This window comes from Callithrix jacchus, chromosome 4 (assembly GCF_049354715.1).
Source record: "Callithrix jacchus isolate 240 chromosome 4, calJac240_pri, whole genome shotgun sequence".
Classification (NCBI taxonomy): domain Eukaryota; kingdom Metazoa; phylum Chordata; class Mammalia; order Primates; family Cebidae; genus Callithrix; species Callithrix jacchus.
The window spans coordinates 62099535-62116999 of record NC_133505.1 but is presented as its reverse complement, the minus strand read 5'-3'; the positions used below and the strand labels follow the sequence as shown (position 1 = coordinate 62116999).

General features: G+C 36.4%; 1 protein-coding gene across 3 annotated transcripts in view; it reads right to left on the bottom strand.

Moving 5' to 3' along the window:
- LRRC1 (leucine rich repeat containing 1) overlaps positions 1-17465 on the bottom strand; it is a 132745-nt gene that overhangs the window by 36091 nt on the left and 79189 nt on the right. For all 3 annotated transcript variants that reach the window (XM_008994589.5, XM_002746660.7, XM_078370703.1), the window contains 2 exons: positions 11311-11389; positions 7477-7566 (listed from right to left, as the gene is read on the bottom strand). In XM_008994589.5, coding sequence (XP_008992837.1) covers positions 7477-7566; positions 11311-11389 — 169 coding nt within the window. The remainder of the gene's footprint in view (positions 1-7476; positions 7567-11310; positions 11390-17465) is intronic.

Genomic DNA, 17465 nt, shown 5'->3' with positions numbered 1-17465 from the left:
CAGCACTAGGCCTTGTGAGTAGGGGCCACGTGGCTCACTTAGTTCAAGCTCACGTAAATTAAGGTCACCATTCCCAAGGGCAGCAGAATACATAAAATCAGACCCATATGCTCTAGTTCAATCTTTCAGAGAACCTAGGGTCTACTCACTTGTTCTACTTCTATCAGTGACTTGTAATAATTAAATGTTTATTGATAATGACCATTTAGTGACTGAATAACTGTTTTGTGTACTGGACTATTTTACTACCCATATTACATCTCCTCTAAGAATGCTATTTTTGGAGAAGACAATTCAGTTAAACAGGGCATAGAGATATTTAGGCTAACATACTTTAGGATGTTCATTTCTTTAATGGTAAAGGATATGGAATCTCATGGAAGGGTATACCAAGTTAAGACAAAGCAGCATGCTCCCAGACACAATCATAGGCTTCCCAGATCTTCAAAATTTTCCATCAGATGCCACTGGAGTTTTTGTGTCCTCTCGACCTCCACTCTCACTCTATGTCACTTGAGCATTTTAGAGACTCTGCCTATGTGTACCTGCCTGATCACCAGGAGCAAGTAATTAAACAAAATGATTTTGGCACATTACTTATAAGGTTACATTACAGAGTATATCCTGTAAAAATAAACTAGGTCCGTTTCCCAGGTATAACATCATCCTTCAGCAGTACCCAACTTCAAACTTGCCTAAGGTCCATTCTTTTTCCTGAGATATAATTCACAAACTATGAAATTCACCTTTGAAAGTGTACAATTTGGTGGCCTTCAATATATTTATTCAGAAGGTATATAAACATCACCACTCTCTAATCCAGAAAATTTTCCTAATACCAAAAAGAAAGTTCATACTCATTAGAAGTCATTCTTTATCATCTTCCTCCACCTCACAATTCCCAACAACCAATAATTTAATTCTGTCTCTATGGATTTGACTATACTAGGTACTTTGTAAAAAGCGAGCCATACAATATGTGATTGTTTATGTCTGGCTTCTTTTACTTAACATGTTTTCCAAAGTTCATCGAGGAATAGTATTTCATTGTATATGTATGCCACATTTTGTTTATCCACTGACCCACTGGTAAAAATTTTGGTTTTTTTCTACCTTTTTGCTATTATGAATAATGCCAATAATAACCCTGCTATATAATGCCAGTAATAACCCTGCTAGATTTTCAATTCTTTTGAGTATACATAGTTAGGAAGGGAATTGCTGGGTCACATGGTAACTATGTTTAATTTTAGGGAGAACCTCCCCAAACTGTTTTACAAAGGGGCTAAACCATTTTATATTCCCGTCTACAACACATGAGGACTTCAATTTCTCTACATCCTCAACACTTGTTAGCATTTATCTTTTTAATTACAATCATCCTAGAGGGTACAGAGTAGTATCTCATTGTGGTTTTGACTTGCATTTTCCTGATAACAAATGCTGTTAAACATCATTTCATATACTTATTGGTTTTCTGTATATCTTCTCTAAAATAATGCCCATTCGAATCCTTTGTTCTTTTACTATGGAGTTGTACGAGTTCTAAATATATTCTGGTAACCAGACTCTGATTAGATATATGATTTTCAAATATTCCCATTCTGTGGGTTATCTTTTCACTTTCTTGATAGTGTTCTTTGATGCACACAAGTTTTTTAATTTTGATGCAGTCCAATTTATTTTTTCTTTTATTACACAGACTTTGGTGTCATAGCCAAAAAACTACTTCCTAATCCAATGTCACAAAGATTTACCCCCATTTTTTGATAAGACTTTTATAGTTTTAGCTCTTATATTTAGGTCTCTGATTGATTATGGTTTAGTTTTGTCTGGCGTGAGGTAGGGGTATAACATCATTCTTTTGTATGTTCGTAGTCAGTTGTCTCAACAGCATTTGTTAAACAAAGACTGTTCTTTCCCCACTGAATGGTTTTGATACCTCTGTCAAAATCAATTAGTCATGTATGTAAATATTTTTATGGAGCTCAAGATGAGTCTGTAGATTTACCTGTAGAGTATTTCTCTATTAACAATATTAAGTCTCAACCCATGAACACACATTATCTTCTTCTTTAAATCTTTCAGTGATTTTTTTTTGTACTTTGCATGTACATGTCCTATATTTCTTCTGTTAAATTTATCCTAAGTATTTTATTCTTTTTGGTGTTTTGTAAATAGAATGGTTTAATGCTGATATATAAAAATTTAACTGATTTTTGTTTCGTAATCTTGTATCCTGCTATCTTCCTGAACTAATGGATTAGCTCTAATAATTTTTACAGATTCCTTAGGATTCTTTCTATATAAGATCATGTCATCTGAAGAGTAACTCACTTTTTAAAAGTAAAACACAAAGTGTGTGGCTTACTTAAATAGAACCTGAAACAACTGATCCCAAGAAAAATATTTTCAGTATTAAAATGTTCTTTTGAAAGACAAATTCATTCACACATTATACCAACATTTCAAAACTCCTTAAAACAAAATTATTCTTCCTGACCCTACCAGTGGAATCTTCCAAGTGTTTATAGTGATAGTAAAGTAAGAAGCCATTGTTCACTAGGCAGTGTTTTTAAGGGTATGTCTAAAATATCATATTTGTTTTAATTCAGATAGTTTACTGAAAGCCTGTCCAAGACTTGGACCTCGACTCAGTAAGACCACACTGCATGCTCTTCCATGCCAATTGGCAGCTGCAGTGATATAGAAAGTCATTCACTTAATTATACACCAACTTTTTCTAAAGGAGATTTAAATAAGGCTTTAAAAATTCCAAATACACAAAAAGGTTCATGAAATAATATTGGGCCATGAAAATTGGGAGACACTAATGTGTTCATTATGAGAAGCACACAGTCAAAAAAATGCAGCATCTTCAAGGAAGAAACTCAGTTCAAATACCAGCTCTACCACCCACAAGCAACGCACACCTGGGCAGATCACTTATCTCCATTTCACAGAGGAAGCTAATAAAGCTCAGGATGGGTAAAGCTAGCCTCAGGAGGAAGGGTGTCATGAGACAGTGTATGTGCCTCAAAGCGTCCCTACCCGACTGAGACTTTCAGCATCACCTCTCCCTTCATCGCACAGAAAGGAACATAGCTGCTCTCACTGGTCATTAGAATCAGCTTTAAGCTTACTGGCAACAAAGGCAGGAAAATAAATGTTAGAAATGTTATTAAAAAGGAAAAAGCTTACCAGTTCTTTTGGTAAAGCATTTGTTTCCCTAAAAATAATTTATTGTCTCCCTATATTAATAGACAATAATTACTTTTTGTTAGAAGGTTTTAGAGCAACATAAGCTGTTTTTTTAAATAGTTCCTTCTTAAAAAAAACTTTTTCTAGCATAAACTTCCAGAACCTGAACTTGATGACCTGTGTTGGAAGCAAGTGGAATGAAAGAGGCAATACTCTGTACCTTGTCATGTGTATTTGTTTAGTTTGTGAGAACAATACCAGGGTAGGTACAGACACAAAGAGAGCAGGACAACCAAGGTCCCTGCAGTATCAGAGCACCAGGTGATCCAAGTACATAGGCCAATTATATACATACAATTAAACAATGAACAACTACACTTCCATGTAAAGACAAAGGACTAAAGTACTTATTGTGTCAGGAGTATGAGGTAGGTCAGGGAACCTCCAAGTCTGGGATTTATTTCACCTGTCAGTCACTGGAAAAGGCATGATGAAAGATGTAAAATTTCAATCATTAAATGAAACACCCCAGCCAGTTTGGAAAGAGACAAGGTAGGCAAAAAATTTTAACATTCACCTGAACTGGAATAAGTGGGGTGGAAAATGAATAAATGAACACAAATTATTGTAAAATAAAAAATTAACAAGGTATACGAAAATCACACAAATGCACAAAAAATGATGCAGTACAAAAGTAATCAGTGAGCCTACCCTAGTCATGATTGTCTTTGAAATGCACCATAAGAAGTGCTCCTTAAAATTTTTGCTTTGTAAACATTTATTGCTTGATTTAACCTACCACCATTATAACTGCCATCCCTCACTGGTTCTCCAAAAATTAGGTAAATAATTACCTTATCTGTTTTTATTAATCTTTCTTAAATGTATGTATAGCTCATATTTATGTCAGTGTTTAATATTAGAAGTGTTTGGGGGTTTTATTTGGAAGTTTGATTATGTTTTTGTGATCAGAAATATGCCATAGTAACTTAACTCTTGTTTATATCAATTAGCCTATGGTAAACCTGGCTTCATAATACTTTGTTTCACTTAATGTCACAGTTTTCAAGAACCTATGGATGATGTTATGTGAGAACTTAATGTAAATAATTGGGAATATTTAAGAATGAAATAAAAATATGTATTCTTTCAACTTATATGTATAATTTTTTTCAAACAGCTACTAGGTTGTTAGGACATAATCACTTATTAAGATGATTGGACCTACTTAATGAACCATTAGATATTTCCAGGAGTACTAAGAGAAAGTTACTGAGCCCATAAGGGCCCTAGGAACTAACTGCCCTATGCCAATGGCAGGGTGGAGTATTAAAAAAACCACAGGACTGGGACCTGGAGAGCCATAGTCCAGTTCCAGCTCTGCCATCAACTTCTAAAAACTTCTTCAAATTAACTGACCATAAGCAAACCAAACACATGATAGGAGAGATGTGTACAGGTGCCCCCAGGTTCAAGGCACTGCAAGTCTGCTCACTCCATCTATATAAAGGCTTTTGCCCTCCCATCCTAGTCTGAGTATCCCTGCCGATCCTGAGGGGGCCCAAGTCCTTAAGATTGCCAAAGCTTTCCCAATCAATGCCAAGTGCTGTGCTAGGTGCCAAGAGGAGAATCGAAGTCCTGTCTTCACTGATGCTTGAGAGGCCAATGCTAATGTGGTTTACCCATTTGACCACATAAGCAGAGGTAATTTATACAAAGATTCCACCTCAGACTCCACAAAGATAACAGTAAGAATCAAGCATTTAAATGGCCATTCCATGTCCTTTCAAATTTTATGGAATATTAAATAGATCATCTTCTTTACAAAACAATTCTATCCCTGAGAAGTGCTGGTTACTAAATATTGGTTAACTAAATGTGTTAAATGCTCTAAAGAAACTATTAGAGAATCCTTTGAGAAACGAATGAAGTCTTCCCATGTGGAAAGCTTGCAAGTTTCAAATAATAATTTGCTTAAAATGCAGTACACTTATGCATATATGAGATTTCCTCAACAATTCTGTTTCAGCTGTTTCAAGTGCCTTTTCTACATGGTCTTGGACGCCAGGGGTGCCCAATCTTCTCAAAGAAAGAATCTGTTCTTTGATTGTTTCTTTCTGGTATATGAGAAAAGGCCAGTACTTGAGCACGCATGAATCATAAATCCAGTAGGAAGAAACCATAGTTTCTTGCTATGGTAACAAAATTATTAACAACTAAGAATAGAAAAGTCTCTCTTTTTCATTTCTTTTCACAAACTGACCTAATAAGAATCAGTTAATTTCAAGCTCAAAGCATTTCATTCAGTAAACAATTGGTATCTACAATGCTATAATAGTAACAGAAGCTGATTAAGTCTACAATCCAAACAAAACAAAACAAAACAAATCTTGAACATCGTTGACAAAAACAGGTACAGATATTAACAGAAAATATGTAATAATGAACACTGTAAAAGTTTATTCTAAAATAATAATTTCCTTTAAAATAGTACAGTAGATGGTGAGAGGGACACTCTGGTTTAATAACATATTTTATCTCAAAGCATTAAGGCTTTTCAAAACAACACAAAATGGAGGAAAAAAGGAGAGGGGCAGGAATCAGAGGCTAGAAAGGAGGACCATCTGACAGCTGTAGACTAAGAATGAATGGAAGGGAGGGTAACAAGGAAATTAAACTCCAGAGATCCTGAGGAGCAAGAGGAGGACAGTGTCTGCTTGGGTGTTTAAATGGCCACTATATTTAAGAATTTTGGCATGGGGGCGGAAAAGGGAGATGGGTCTTGCTCTGTCACCCAGGCTGGAATTCAATGGCACAATCATGGCATACTCCAGTCTCAACCTTCTGGGCACAAGTGATCCTTCCTCCTCAGCCTTCCAAGTAACTAGGACTGCAGGCTTGCGCCACCAGAGCCAGCTATTTTTGTTTGCTTTTGTAGAGATGAGTTTTCGCCATGTTGCTCAGGCTGATCTTGAACTCCTGGGCTCAAGGAATCCTCCCACCCCAGCCTCCCAAAATGCTGGGATTACAGGTGTGAGCCACCGTGCCCAGCACAAGAATTGTTAAATCATAAATATCCGACACTTGATGCAGCAAAAGTGAAGTGTACATGCACAAAATTCACACCACTGTTTTCTCTGCAACTGATACCACAAACCTAGAGTGTATTGAAGGCTTCTTGTTTTCTTCCCCCTCTGAGAGTTTAATGGCAGTTTTCAATTAGTAAGTCTAATGACATAAAGATAAAACATCAGTGTGCATTTCAGAAAAATACCAACTTGCAGGCTGAACAGGTGTCAGCTAGTTGTCTTCTGCCTTAAGTGGATGGAAAGGAGAGGGGAAAAGGTGTCTGCAAATACTCTCATACACCTCTGGAAAGAGGACTTTTGCAGAACAGACACATCAGATAGACTGTGCTCAACTGCTTACTGTGGTTCTCAAAGAGCAAGTTTCTGTTTTGTCTTATAACTTATGCAGGACAGGTACAAACAAGGAAAATCATTTATGATGCTTGGGAACACTTGTCTACCGGGTTAGGGCAGACCAGTCAGACTTCTATTTTAAGTGGTTAAGCATGAGCATCAACCTGATTTAACCCACGGTATGTCCTGGAGAAGTAAAAAAGGTCTGCAAAGATAATTCAACGAGTTCATCTGTGGGAATGTCTAACAGAAGACTTATTCACAGCAGACATTGTCTTCGGTGGATTCTACTTATTGCCATGGCTAGGTCCTCTACAGCCTCTAAGCAGGCAACATGGAATGTGTCCAATCATTCCATTCCTCTCCCAATTCCACTCCCGCTCTCCAAATACACGATTCTCATTCCCTATTCTTGGATCCAAAGTTCACAAATACTGTCTGTCAGACATAGCTGCCTTTAGAGGCACAGAGTTTATGTTTTTAGTGGAGTTGTTTGTTGGCTTTCTAGCATGGTTTAAAATTACTGAGTGGTTGTTTCTACCAGTATTTACTGGCCACCTACATGACACATAGTTCTTGGCTTAAATTACTACTTAGCCATCAATCGGTTTAAAGAGCACTTCCAAACAATTTAGGACTTTTACTAGTAATGAGTAGCAGCACCTTTTTAACCAATAAAATTTAGGGACAATTAGATGCAAAAAATATAGGTGGCTGGCTATAATCTTTCCATTGAAGTATGAGTAAATGGCTTTCTGAGTAGACAAACAGAAGCTTTAAAAGGAAAGGAGGTTAGAGCTGATGATATAAACCCCCTTTTACTCTGATACACCCAAACTTCACAAAAACTTACTTGCCAATATTTTCAGGTAGAGACTGCAGGGAGACGTCATTTACAGAAAGACATGTTAAATTCTCTAATTCAGGAAAGCTTTTTGGCAACCTAAAACAAAAAGACATCTGTAAATTAAAAAAGAAAAGTTCATGTACAGTACACACCAAGCATAAGTATAATGATTTATTCTATGTGCTAACTGAAGTAACCTCCTAAAAATGACCTTATATACAGTATGTTTGCCTTGTCTTCCTACAAATAAGATACTTGTAAGGAAAAAACGAAGACTTCATGTACATAATAGATCTACAGGGCATGATAAATACTTATGTTTTTATGGTGATCTAGAAATAACTAAAGTAGAAAGATATGCAAGCTCTAAGAATAAAGGCAAAAAAATGTTGAGACTACTGAACACTCTATGAAAGAAAATGATGAATTATTGCTGCAGCTAGAAGTGCCTAAGAGTAAAAATATTTTATTGATTAGCAGAAAATAAAGAGAAAGTTTCATCAGCCCCTGAGATTACAATAAAATACAGGACAGCTACTGCATAATTATTTTTCTTCCAGTAGTTTATAATATTCAAGGGAAAGCTACAGATTAGTTAGAATTGATCCGCTGACAGACAATTGCTACTTTCTTAACATTTTTCTTTTAGGTCTATTTAAGTTGCCAATCACTTGAAATCATTTTATGTTTTACTATGTTCTACACAAAAGGATATTTTTATATGTCCCTTAAACTCTACAGAATAACAGCATAATAATACAGAATAATAATTTTAAATAAATCATTATTTAAAATTTACAAAGAAAGTTTAGTTTTAATATTTCTATGGTTACTCTATTTATGGAGGGAAGAAAAACCTAACTAAAGACAAAGAATCTCATTGCATCTAAAATGCTGAAAGTTATTAAACAGATCTGCTAATACAGACAAGAGAACATGTAAGTATCACTTTCTCAGTGAGGGAGAGACTTCTGGCTTTAGTGATGGTCTCTATATTAGAATCTTTCATTTTTATCTTTCTAGGTTCCTTTTAAAAAAAAGTCTACATAACAGTTTGATATTTAACATAGGTTAATTCCAAACTTACAACCAAATCCAGACCCAAAAGATCAGGGTATTAACTGGAATATTTATAATCACTGGAACTGGTTCTGAGGAACAATTAACAGAGGTATGATTTTTACTTATAATTCAAAAGATGCAACTTATCTGTTATACCTGAGTTTTTACTGGAAAGTACATATCATTTTATAATTTAAAAACTAGCTAAGATTTTCTTAAACTTAAGAAAAATATAGTTTTAAATAGCAGATTTAAATAGCTGCTTTTTTTCTGGCTGTCATCGTAAGAACTAAACTAGTACAGATGTGACGAGGAAGGACAGACATAAGGTCAGGAGACATGAACTGTAGTCCAAGCTTCCCACTCATTAGCTGTATGATCCTGAAAGGTAATTTAACCTACATGTGCCTCAGTTTCTTTAGCCATAAAATAAATACTAAGCCAAACTAAGTAATTGTTAAGGTCCTTTCAACTTACAGATATCATCTTAATTCTTTAAAAACAGCACACCTACCAACTTAAAATGGCTTTACTTTAAGACACCTGCCAAATAGAAAGCCAGAATAAAAACAAACAAAAAACAGCTAAACCTCACACAATCCTGGTGTGTTCCAGTTGAGAGAGCACTGAAATAATAGTAAAGTCAAATGTCATCAGACATTAGAAAAGGAAAACCGAAGAAATAGAAAAAAGGAATAAGCAACTCAGTGGTTTTAAAAAAACTCAACAGCAACAGAATGAGAATTTCTCAGCTTGCCAAACCCTGTAAACTCCCTTAAGCTTAGTTCAGTTCAACAAACATTTACTGAGCACTTACTCCATTCCAGGAATGACAGTAGAGTTGAAGATACAATAATAAATAATAGAGACATACAAGCAACTTCCTCAGGTTAGTCAAGGAGTCTCGGTCAGAGAAATAACTTAAGGGTAAATTTCAAGTGTTATGAAAAAAGTACATATAGAGCATTATGGGAGCTCAGAAGAGGGGCCTGTGGGAGCAATTGCATAAACAACATGTGATGCTTGAACTGCATCATAAGGAAGATGAAAAGGTTGGTGCTGTCAGGAAGACAGAGGCATTAAATGAACTAACTAGAAGCACTTTATATTACAGCAGAGAGCGATGTCCAGCACAGGCAACTGAGGGCAATGAAGATCAAGAGACAGACCAAGGTCAGACAGAGGGGCAAGAAGAGGCTTGCACAGCACATGGAGGAGCTCTGACTTTATGTTACAGAGATGGGAGTTATAGAAAGGTTTTAAGAAAAGAGACAGTTGAATGAAAGATGATGAGGAAAAAGGATAAGGTTGGAGAGACAGTGATGAGTAAGAAAGCTATTAGAGTATAGCTTACTAGATAACTATTTTACAGTAATAAATTTTACATGTAACTTAATCACTACTATTCAAAGGAGGACAATTAGAAATAGTCTGAAAAATAAATGTGACCAGGTGTAGTACCTCACCCCTGTAATTCCAGCACTTTGGGAGGCCAAGGCGGTCAGATCATGAGGTCAGGAGTTTGAGATCAGACTGATCAACATGGTGAAACCCCATTTCTACTAAAAATACAAAAATTAGCCGGGTGTGGTGGCATGTGCCTGTAATCCCAGCTACTCAGGAGGCTGAGGCAGGAGAATTGCTTGAACCGGGAGGCAGAGGTTGCAGTGAGCCAAAATCTCACCACTGCACTCCAGCCTGGGTGACAAAGTGAGACTGTCTCAAAATACATACATACATACATACATACATACATACATACATACATACATACATGCAATAAGAAGGTATTGGAAAAATAAAACTAAATAGTGCATTCTCCAGCACTCCATAACCAAGAAGGCCCAAGCAGTTTTGAAGGGGGTGAGATGACTCAGAAATTTTAGTTTAATCTTAAGATTTCCTAGATCAAAAGAAAAAAGACAGAAAAGAAGGGAAGAATATATTTCCTCTGAGGTTCCTTTTAGACTCTTGAGAAATCTTATAAATGGACTCACCTGGCCCAAAGAGACCTCTAAAACAGACTCCCAGGGGCCATCTCTGCATTGCCATGTGGGCACAATTCAGTTACAATGGCAACAAAAAATGCCTGGAAGCCCGTGATCAATGGACTCATGACTAAGCCAGAAGCCATATGGAACAGCTCACAGCAATGCCACTCAGCCATGCCTGGGCAACAGACTGTGTCATACCAGGAAGGGTAAACCTGGAATTAGTAAAACTGACATGGTAGCTTTATTTGCAGGAAAAAACCCAAATAAATCCCCACAGCTATTGCTAAGGAAATAACCAGGTTGATAGGGTTTTTTTTTTAAATGGAGTATTAGAGAACAGTTGAGACAGTAAAAGATAGTAAACATGTTTCATGACTAAAGAACAAAAAAAAAACTGTAATATAACTTCTTGGATAACTTTGTTGTAAGTTCTCTGGGAGTTTAAACCGTCTTATACCACAAGACAGAACAGATCAATAGGGATTTATAAACTACTAAAATTCTTCACATTCCTTTAGAAATGCACTCCTCATCCTGTTTTGTACACTTCACTGTGCTACCCCCTCTCCCTACAACATCCTTTGAGGTTTCTATCAATAGAAAAGCATGCCTTTCATCGTACAGGGCTATTTATAAAGAAGTATCTGTGAAAGTCAACCATCCTTGATAAAGCCAGTGATCCCTCTAGGTACCTCCAAGATAGTTAACCTGACTGTGTTGTTTGCTTGGCTCTCAAAAAAGACATCCTTACTACTATAGATAGAAAAGTAAGCAGAAAGCTTACCTCATCAGTGGGTTTCCACTGAAGTCAGCGATCTGTAGTGCTTTACAGAATGAAATGCTTTCTGGAATTTCAGGAATATCTGTAGGAGTAGAGAAAATGTCTATCATTTGCCACCATTATGAACAGTTTTCATCATGTCAAGATGGATCACACTCACAAGAGAATATCCGGAAATTCCTACCTCCATTCAAACATGACCTAGATTTATAAAGTATTTTAATACATTTATATGTGCTTTTCTAACATAAGATATATTCTCAACAGAAGCACATTAAAGAAAAGCATTAAAAACATCAAATATTAAAAACAAAATTATAGCTATAGGAGCAGTAAGTTCTAGTGTTCTATGGCAGGGGTCCCCAACCCCTGGGCTATGGACCAGCACCTGTGAGGAACCAGGATGCACAGCAGGAGGTGAGTGGTGGGTGAGTGAACAAAGCTTCATCTGTATTTATAGCCTCTCCCCATCACTTGCATTACTGCCTGAGCTCCACCTCCTGTCAGATCAGTGGCTGCATTAGATTCTCATATCAGCACAAGCCCTATTGTGAACTGCCCATGCATGGGATCTAGGTTGTGTGCTCCTTATGAGAATCTAATGCCTGATGATCTGTTTCCCATCACTCCCAGATGGGACTGTCTGTTTTCAGGAAAACAAACTCAGGGCTCCCACTGAATCTACCTTATGGTGAGTTGTATAATTATTTCATTATATATTATAATGCAATAATAGAAATAAAGTGAGCTATAAACATAATGAGCTTGATTCGTCCCAGAACCATCCCCAACATTAGTCCATGGAAAAACTGCTCATATGGTTTGGCTGTGTCCCCACCCAAATCTCATCTTGAATTCCCATGTATTGTGGGAGGGATCCAGTGGGAGGTAACTGAATCATGGGAGCAGATCTTTCCCATGCTGTTCTCATGATAGTGAGTAAGTTTCTTACAAGATCTGATGGTTATTACCAGGGGGAGTTTTCCTGCACAAGCTCTCTTTGCCTGCCACCATCCACTTAAGATGTGACTTGCTCTTCCTTGTCTTCTGCCATGATTGTGAGGCCTCCCTAGCCAGGTGGAACTGTGAGTCAAATTAAACTTCTGTCTTTTGTCAATTGCCCAGTCTCAGATATGTCTTTATTAGCAGTGTGAAAACGAATTAATACAACTTGTCTTCCAAGAAACCAGTCCATGGCGCCAAAAAGGTTGAAAACTGCTGTTCTATAGCACTGTAAGATGACTACCGCTAACAATAACATATAGTAAGGAGTTTCAAATGGGTGCAAGGAGGATACTACAGGTTCCTAAGACAAGGAAATAATAAATCTTTAGATGAATATGCTAATTACCTTGATCAGATCATAATATATTAAATGTATCAAAACACCACTATGTAGCCATAAATATGTACAATTATTTAACAAACCAATTAGATAATAAAATAACAAAAACCACCACTACCGCCATCAAGTCCCACCATTCTATCAAAAGCACTGATGGCATTCTGTTGTAATTACCCTTAGACTTTTTTTCTTATGTTTTCATGTGCTGGCATCAGTAACAGGTGTTCTAAAGTAGTGTACTTTTAAATTATTTTTTTTTCTGATTACAAACATAAGTATTTGGAAAATATACAAAGAAGATAATAAATACCACCAACACTCTCATCACCTAGAGGTAATCTTTTATTGTGGTTTTTTTAACAACCTGTCACACACACACACATGTGTGCACATACATATGCACACAAAGAATGTGTATACAGATATTTTACAATACTAAGTTAATGATTATTTTTTTCACTTTATAAGCTTTTTTCTCCTATCATTATTTTTCCAAGTAGTTTACCATTCTTAATGGCAGAAAAGCACATTGTATGATATTTCCATACTTCATTTAATCAATCCCCCATTGCTAGCCATTTAGGTGTGTCAAAGTTCCTGATGTTAGTATTATAAGATGACTACAGTTAATAATAACATATTAAGTTTCAAATGGGTGAAAGGAGGATATTGAAAGTTCCTAACACAAAGAAATGATAAATGCTTTAGATGAATACGCTAATTACCTTGATCTGTTCACAATACCTTATATGTATCAAAACATCCCTATATACCCACAAATATGTACATTTATGTGCATTCCCGATTATTTCCTTAGGCTAAGTTCCCATAAGTAGAATTACTGTGTCAAAGGCATTAATATCTCTACAGAGCTTGAAAAATATTGTTAAATTGCTTTTGCAAGGAGGAAGTTACGCCAGCTTATACTTTTATCAGCCTGTACAAGATGCCCTATTCAACATCTTTACTCCCCTTTTCTTTCTTTTACATTAAAAAAAAAAGCCAATTGTATTGGCAAAATAGTATTTTATTTCACATTCTTTTATTACTAATGCAACATTTTATTTCACATTCTTTTTATTACTAATGTGGCTGAATATTTCTCCTCATATTTACTGGCCATTAAATACTGTGATTTTTAAATGACCAAAATTGTCATTTTAAATTCCTCTCTTGATACAAAACTTGAGGTTATAGATTTTAGGCCTTTAAAAAGGTTAGTTTGCAACATTTAACTTCAAATATTCATTTATTTTGGACATTTTAACATTGAGAAGGGCTAAAATAGAAAGATTTCTCCTGGTCCCTGCTGTTTCTTTCACCAGTCTGACTAATGCAGTCTGAGCCAAAATATGCTGAATGTTTCTAAATTGTGGCTGGTGGGGAAAGGGGAGAATTAAAGGAAAAAATGGATGTCTTGCTCCAACAACCTCACAGTAATCAGACGCTACATGAAAACTTTCAGTTCAATTTAAAAGTGTAAAACATTTGGATGTATGCCAACATTTTCCCCACACTATTTTCTGTCTTGCATGGTCAAATGAGGTAGCGAAAAACAAACACTATGGTCCTAGTTTATATAAATATAATCACTTATTTATTAATGTAATAGCATAAATATGTGGGCTGAGTCCAAATTCAGTTATAGCACTTTTATACACATTATCTTATTTAATCCCCTCACAATAAATTATTTTACCTTTCATTATACAAAATGGATACAAAGGCTCAGAGAGATGAAGTGACTCATCCATCACTATAGGTCTATGTCACTGAGTGTTGGCCCTCCCATGCTCAAGTCATGGCATTGTCATGCTTAAGAATAAACAAATTCATTACAGGATTAGCATCACTGTTCAGGCAAGCGAGGCAGCGACATGCCATTGGCTTGCCATGGTCCGAAAAGTACTGGTCATACTCCAGATAGTCTCTCTTCTTGTCACTATTTCTGGTCCTGAGGAGCAGTCTATAAGGCTCAAAAGAGGTACCTCATTATCTCAGCACAATAAAGGCCACATATGACAAGCCCACAGTGAACATCATACAGAAAGGAGAAAAGCTGAAAGCTTTTTTCTAAGATCTAGACAAGACAAGAATATCTACTGTCACCACTTTTATTCATCATAGTACTGAAAGTCCTGCCCGGAGATATTAGGCAAGAGAAAGGAATAAAGGGCATCCAAACTGGAAAAGCAGAAGTTAAATGGTCCTTGTTTGCAGATGACATAATTTTACATATAAAAAACCCAAAGACTCCATAAAAAACCTGTGAGAAGTGGTAAATAAATTCAATAAAGTTGTCAGTAGCATTTCTTTATATACCAATTGTGAACTACCTGAAATAGAAATTTTAAAAAATTAATCCCATTTATAATAGCTACAAAAAATAAAATACCTAAGAATAAATTTAACCAAATAGGTAAAAAATCTCTACAATGAAAACTATAAAACGCTGATTAAAAAAAAATTGAAGAGGACACAAATAAATGGAAAGATACACTGTGTTTATGTGATAGAAGAATTAACATTATGGCCAGGCATGTAATCCCAGCACTTTGGGAGTTTGAGACAGGAGATCACTTGAGGTCTGGAGTTCAAGACCAGCTTGGCCAACATGGTAAAACCCCATCTCTACTAAACATATGAAAATTAAGCTAGGCACGTTGGTACATGCCTATAATCCCAGCTACTCTGGAAGCTGAGGAAAGAAAATTGCTTGAACCTGGGAGGTTGAGGTTGCAGTGATCCGAGAATGTGTCACTCCACTCCAGCTTGAGTGACAGAGCAAGACTCTGTCTCCAACAAAAAAAAAAAGAAAAAACTTGTTAAAAGTATCTATACTGTCCAAAGCAATCTATAGATTTAACGCAAGAGCTATCAAAATACCATTGATATTCTTCACAGAAATAGAAAAAAAAAAATCCCCTAATTCTCTTTTTTTTGTTTTTGGATGGAGTCTTGCTCTGTCATCAGGCCTGAGTGCAGTGGAGCAATCTTGGCTCACTGCAACCTCCACCTTCTAGGTTCAAGTAATTCTGCTGCCTCAGCCTCCTGAGTAGCTGAGAGTAAAGGCATATACCACCATGCCTAGCTAATTTTTGTATTTTGAGTAGAGACAGGGTTTCACCATGTTGGCTAGGATGGTCTCAATCTCTTAACCTCATGATCTGCCCTTCTTGGCCTCCCAAAGTGCTGGGATTATAGGTGTGAGCCACTGCGCCCAGCCCAATCCTCTAATTCTTACAGAACCACAAAAGACCCCAAAGAGCCAAAGTAATGCTAAGCAAAAAGAACAAAGCTGGAAGCAAAAATACTACCCAACTTCAAAAGGATGCGAGAAAAGGAAATTCTTATACACTGCTGATGACAATGTAAATTACTATGCTACAAAGCAATAGTAACCAAAACAGTATGGTACTAGCATAGAAACTGACACATAGACCAGTGGAACAGAATAGAGAACCCAGAAATAAATCAACTCACTACAAATTGGGTTCAGTGTACACTGCTTAGTTGATGGTTGAACCAAAATCTCACAAATCACCACTAAAGAACTACTCATGTAACCAAATACCACCTGTTCCCCAAAAACCTATGAAAATAAAAATTATTTTTTTAAAAGAAAAATAAATCCACTCATTTACAGCCAACTGATTTTCAACAAAGGTGCCAAAATCACACATTGGGTGTGCTGGAAAAACTAGATACCTACATGCAGAAAAATGAAACAAAATCCCTATCTTTCACCATATACAAAAATTGACACAAAATGGGTTAAAGACTTAAATGTAAGACCTGAAACTATGCAACTACCAAAGGAAAACAGGAGAAATGCTTCACAGCATTGGTCTGGGCAAGGATTTCTTTGGACAAGACCTCAAAAGCACAGGCAATGAAAGCAAAAAGCAGGTTAGGTGCAGTGGCTCACGCCTGTAATCTCGGCACTTTGAGAGTCCAAGTCCGGCAGATCACCTGAGTTCAGGAGTTTGAGACCAGCCTTGCTAATATGGTGCAACCCTGTCTCCACTAAAAACACAACAATTAGCTGGGAATGTTGGCACATGTCTGTAATCCCAGCTACTCAGGAGGTTGAGGGAGGAGAATCACTTGAATCCAGGAGGCGGAGGTTGCAGTGAGCCAAGATCACACCACTGTACTCCAGCCTGGGCAACAAGAGCAAAACTCCGTCCAAAAAAAAAAACCAGACAAATGGGATTTTATCAAACTAAAAAGCTTCTTCACAGCAAAGGAAAGACTCAACAGAATAAAGAGGCAACCTACAGAATGACAGAAAATACATGCAAACTATGTATCTGACAAGGGATTGTTAATATCTAGAATACAGAAAAAACTCATTAGCAAAAAAGAAAAATCCAATTTTTTAAAATGGGCAAAAGATCTGATCTGAATGACATTTCTCAAAAGAAGTTATACAAATGGCTAACAAGTATATGAAAAAAATGCCCAGCATTACCAATCACAAGGGAAATGCAAATCAAAACCACAATGAGATATCATCTCACTCCAGTTATTAGAGCTATTATCAAAAAGACAAAAAGATAACAAATACTGACTAGGATGCAGAGAAAAGGGAATTCTTATACACTGTTGATGGGAATGTAAGTGAGTATAGCCAATATGAAAAACTATGGCGGTTTTCAAAATGTAACTACCATATGATTCGGCAATCCCACTATCGGATATATATCTAAAGGATATGAAATCAGCATATCAAAGATATATCTGCACTCCCATGTTTATCACAGCATTATTCACAAGAGTCAAGATATGAAATCAACCTAAGCGTCCCTCA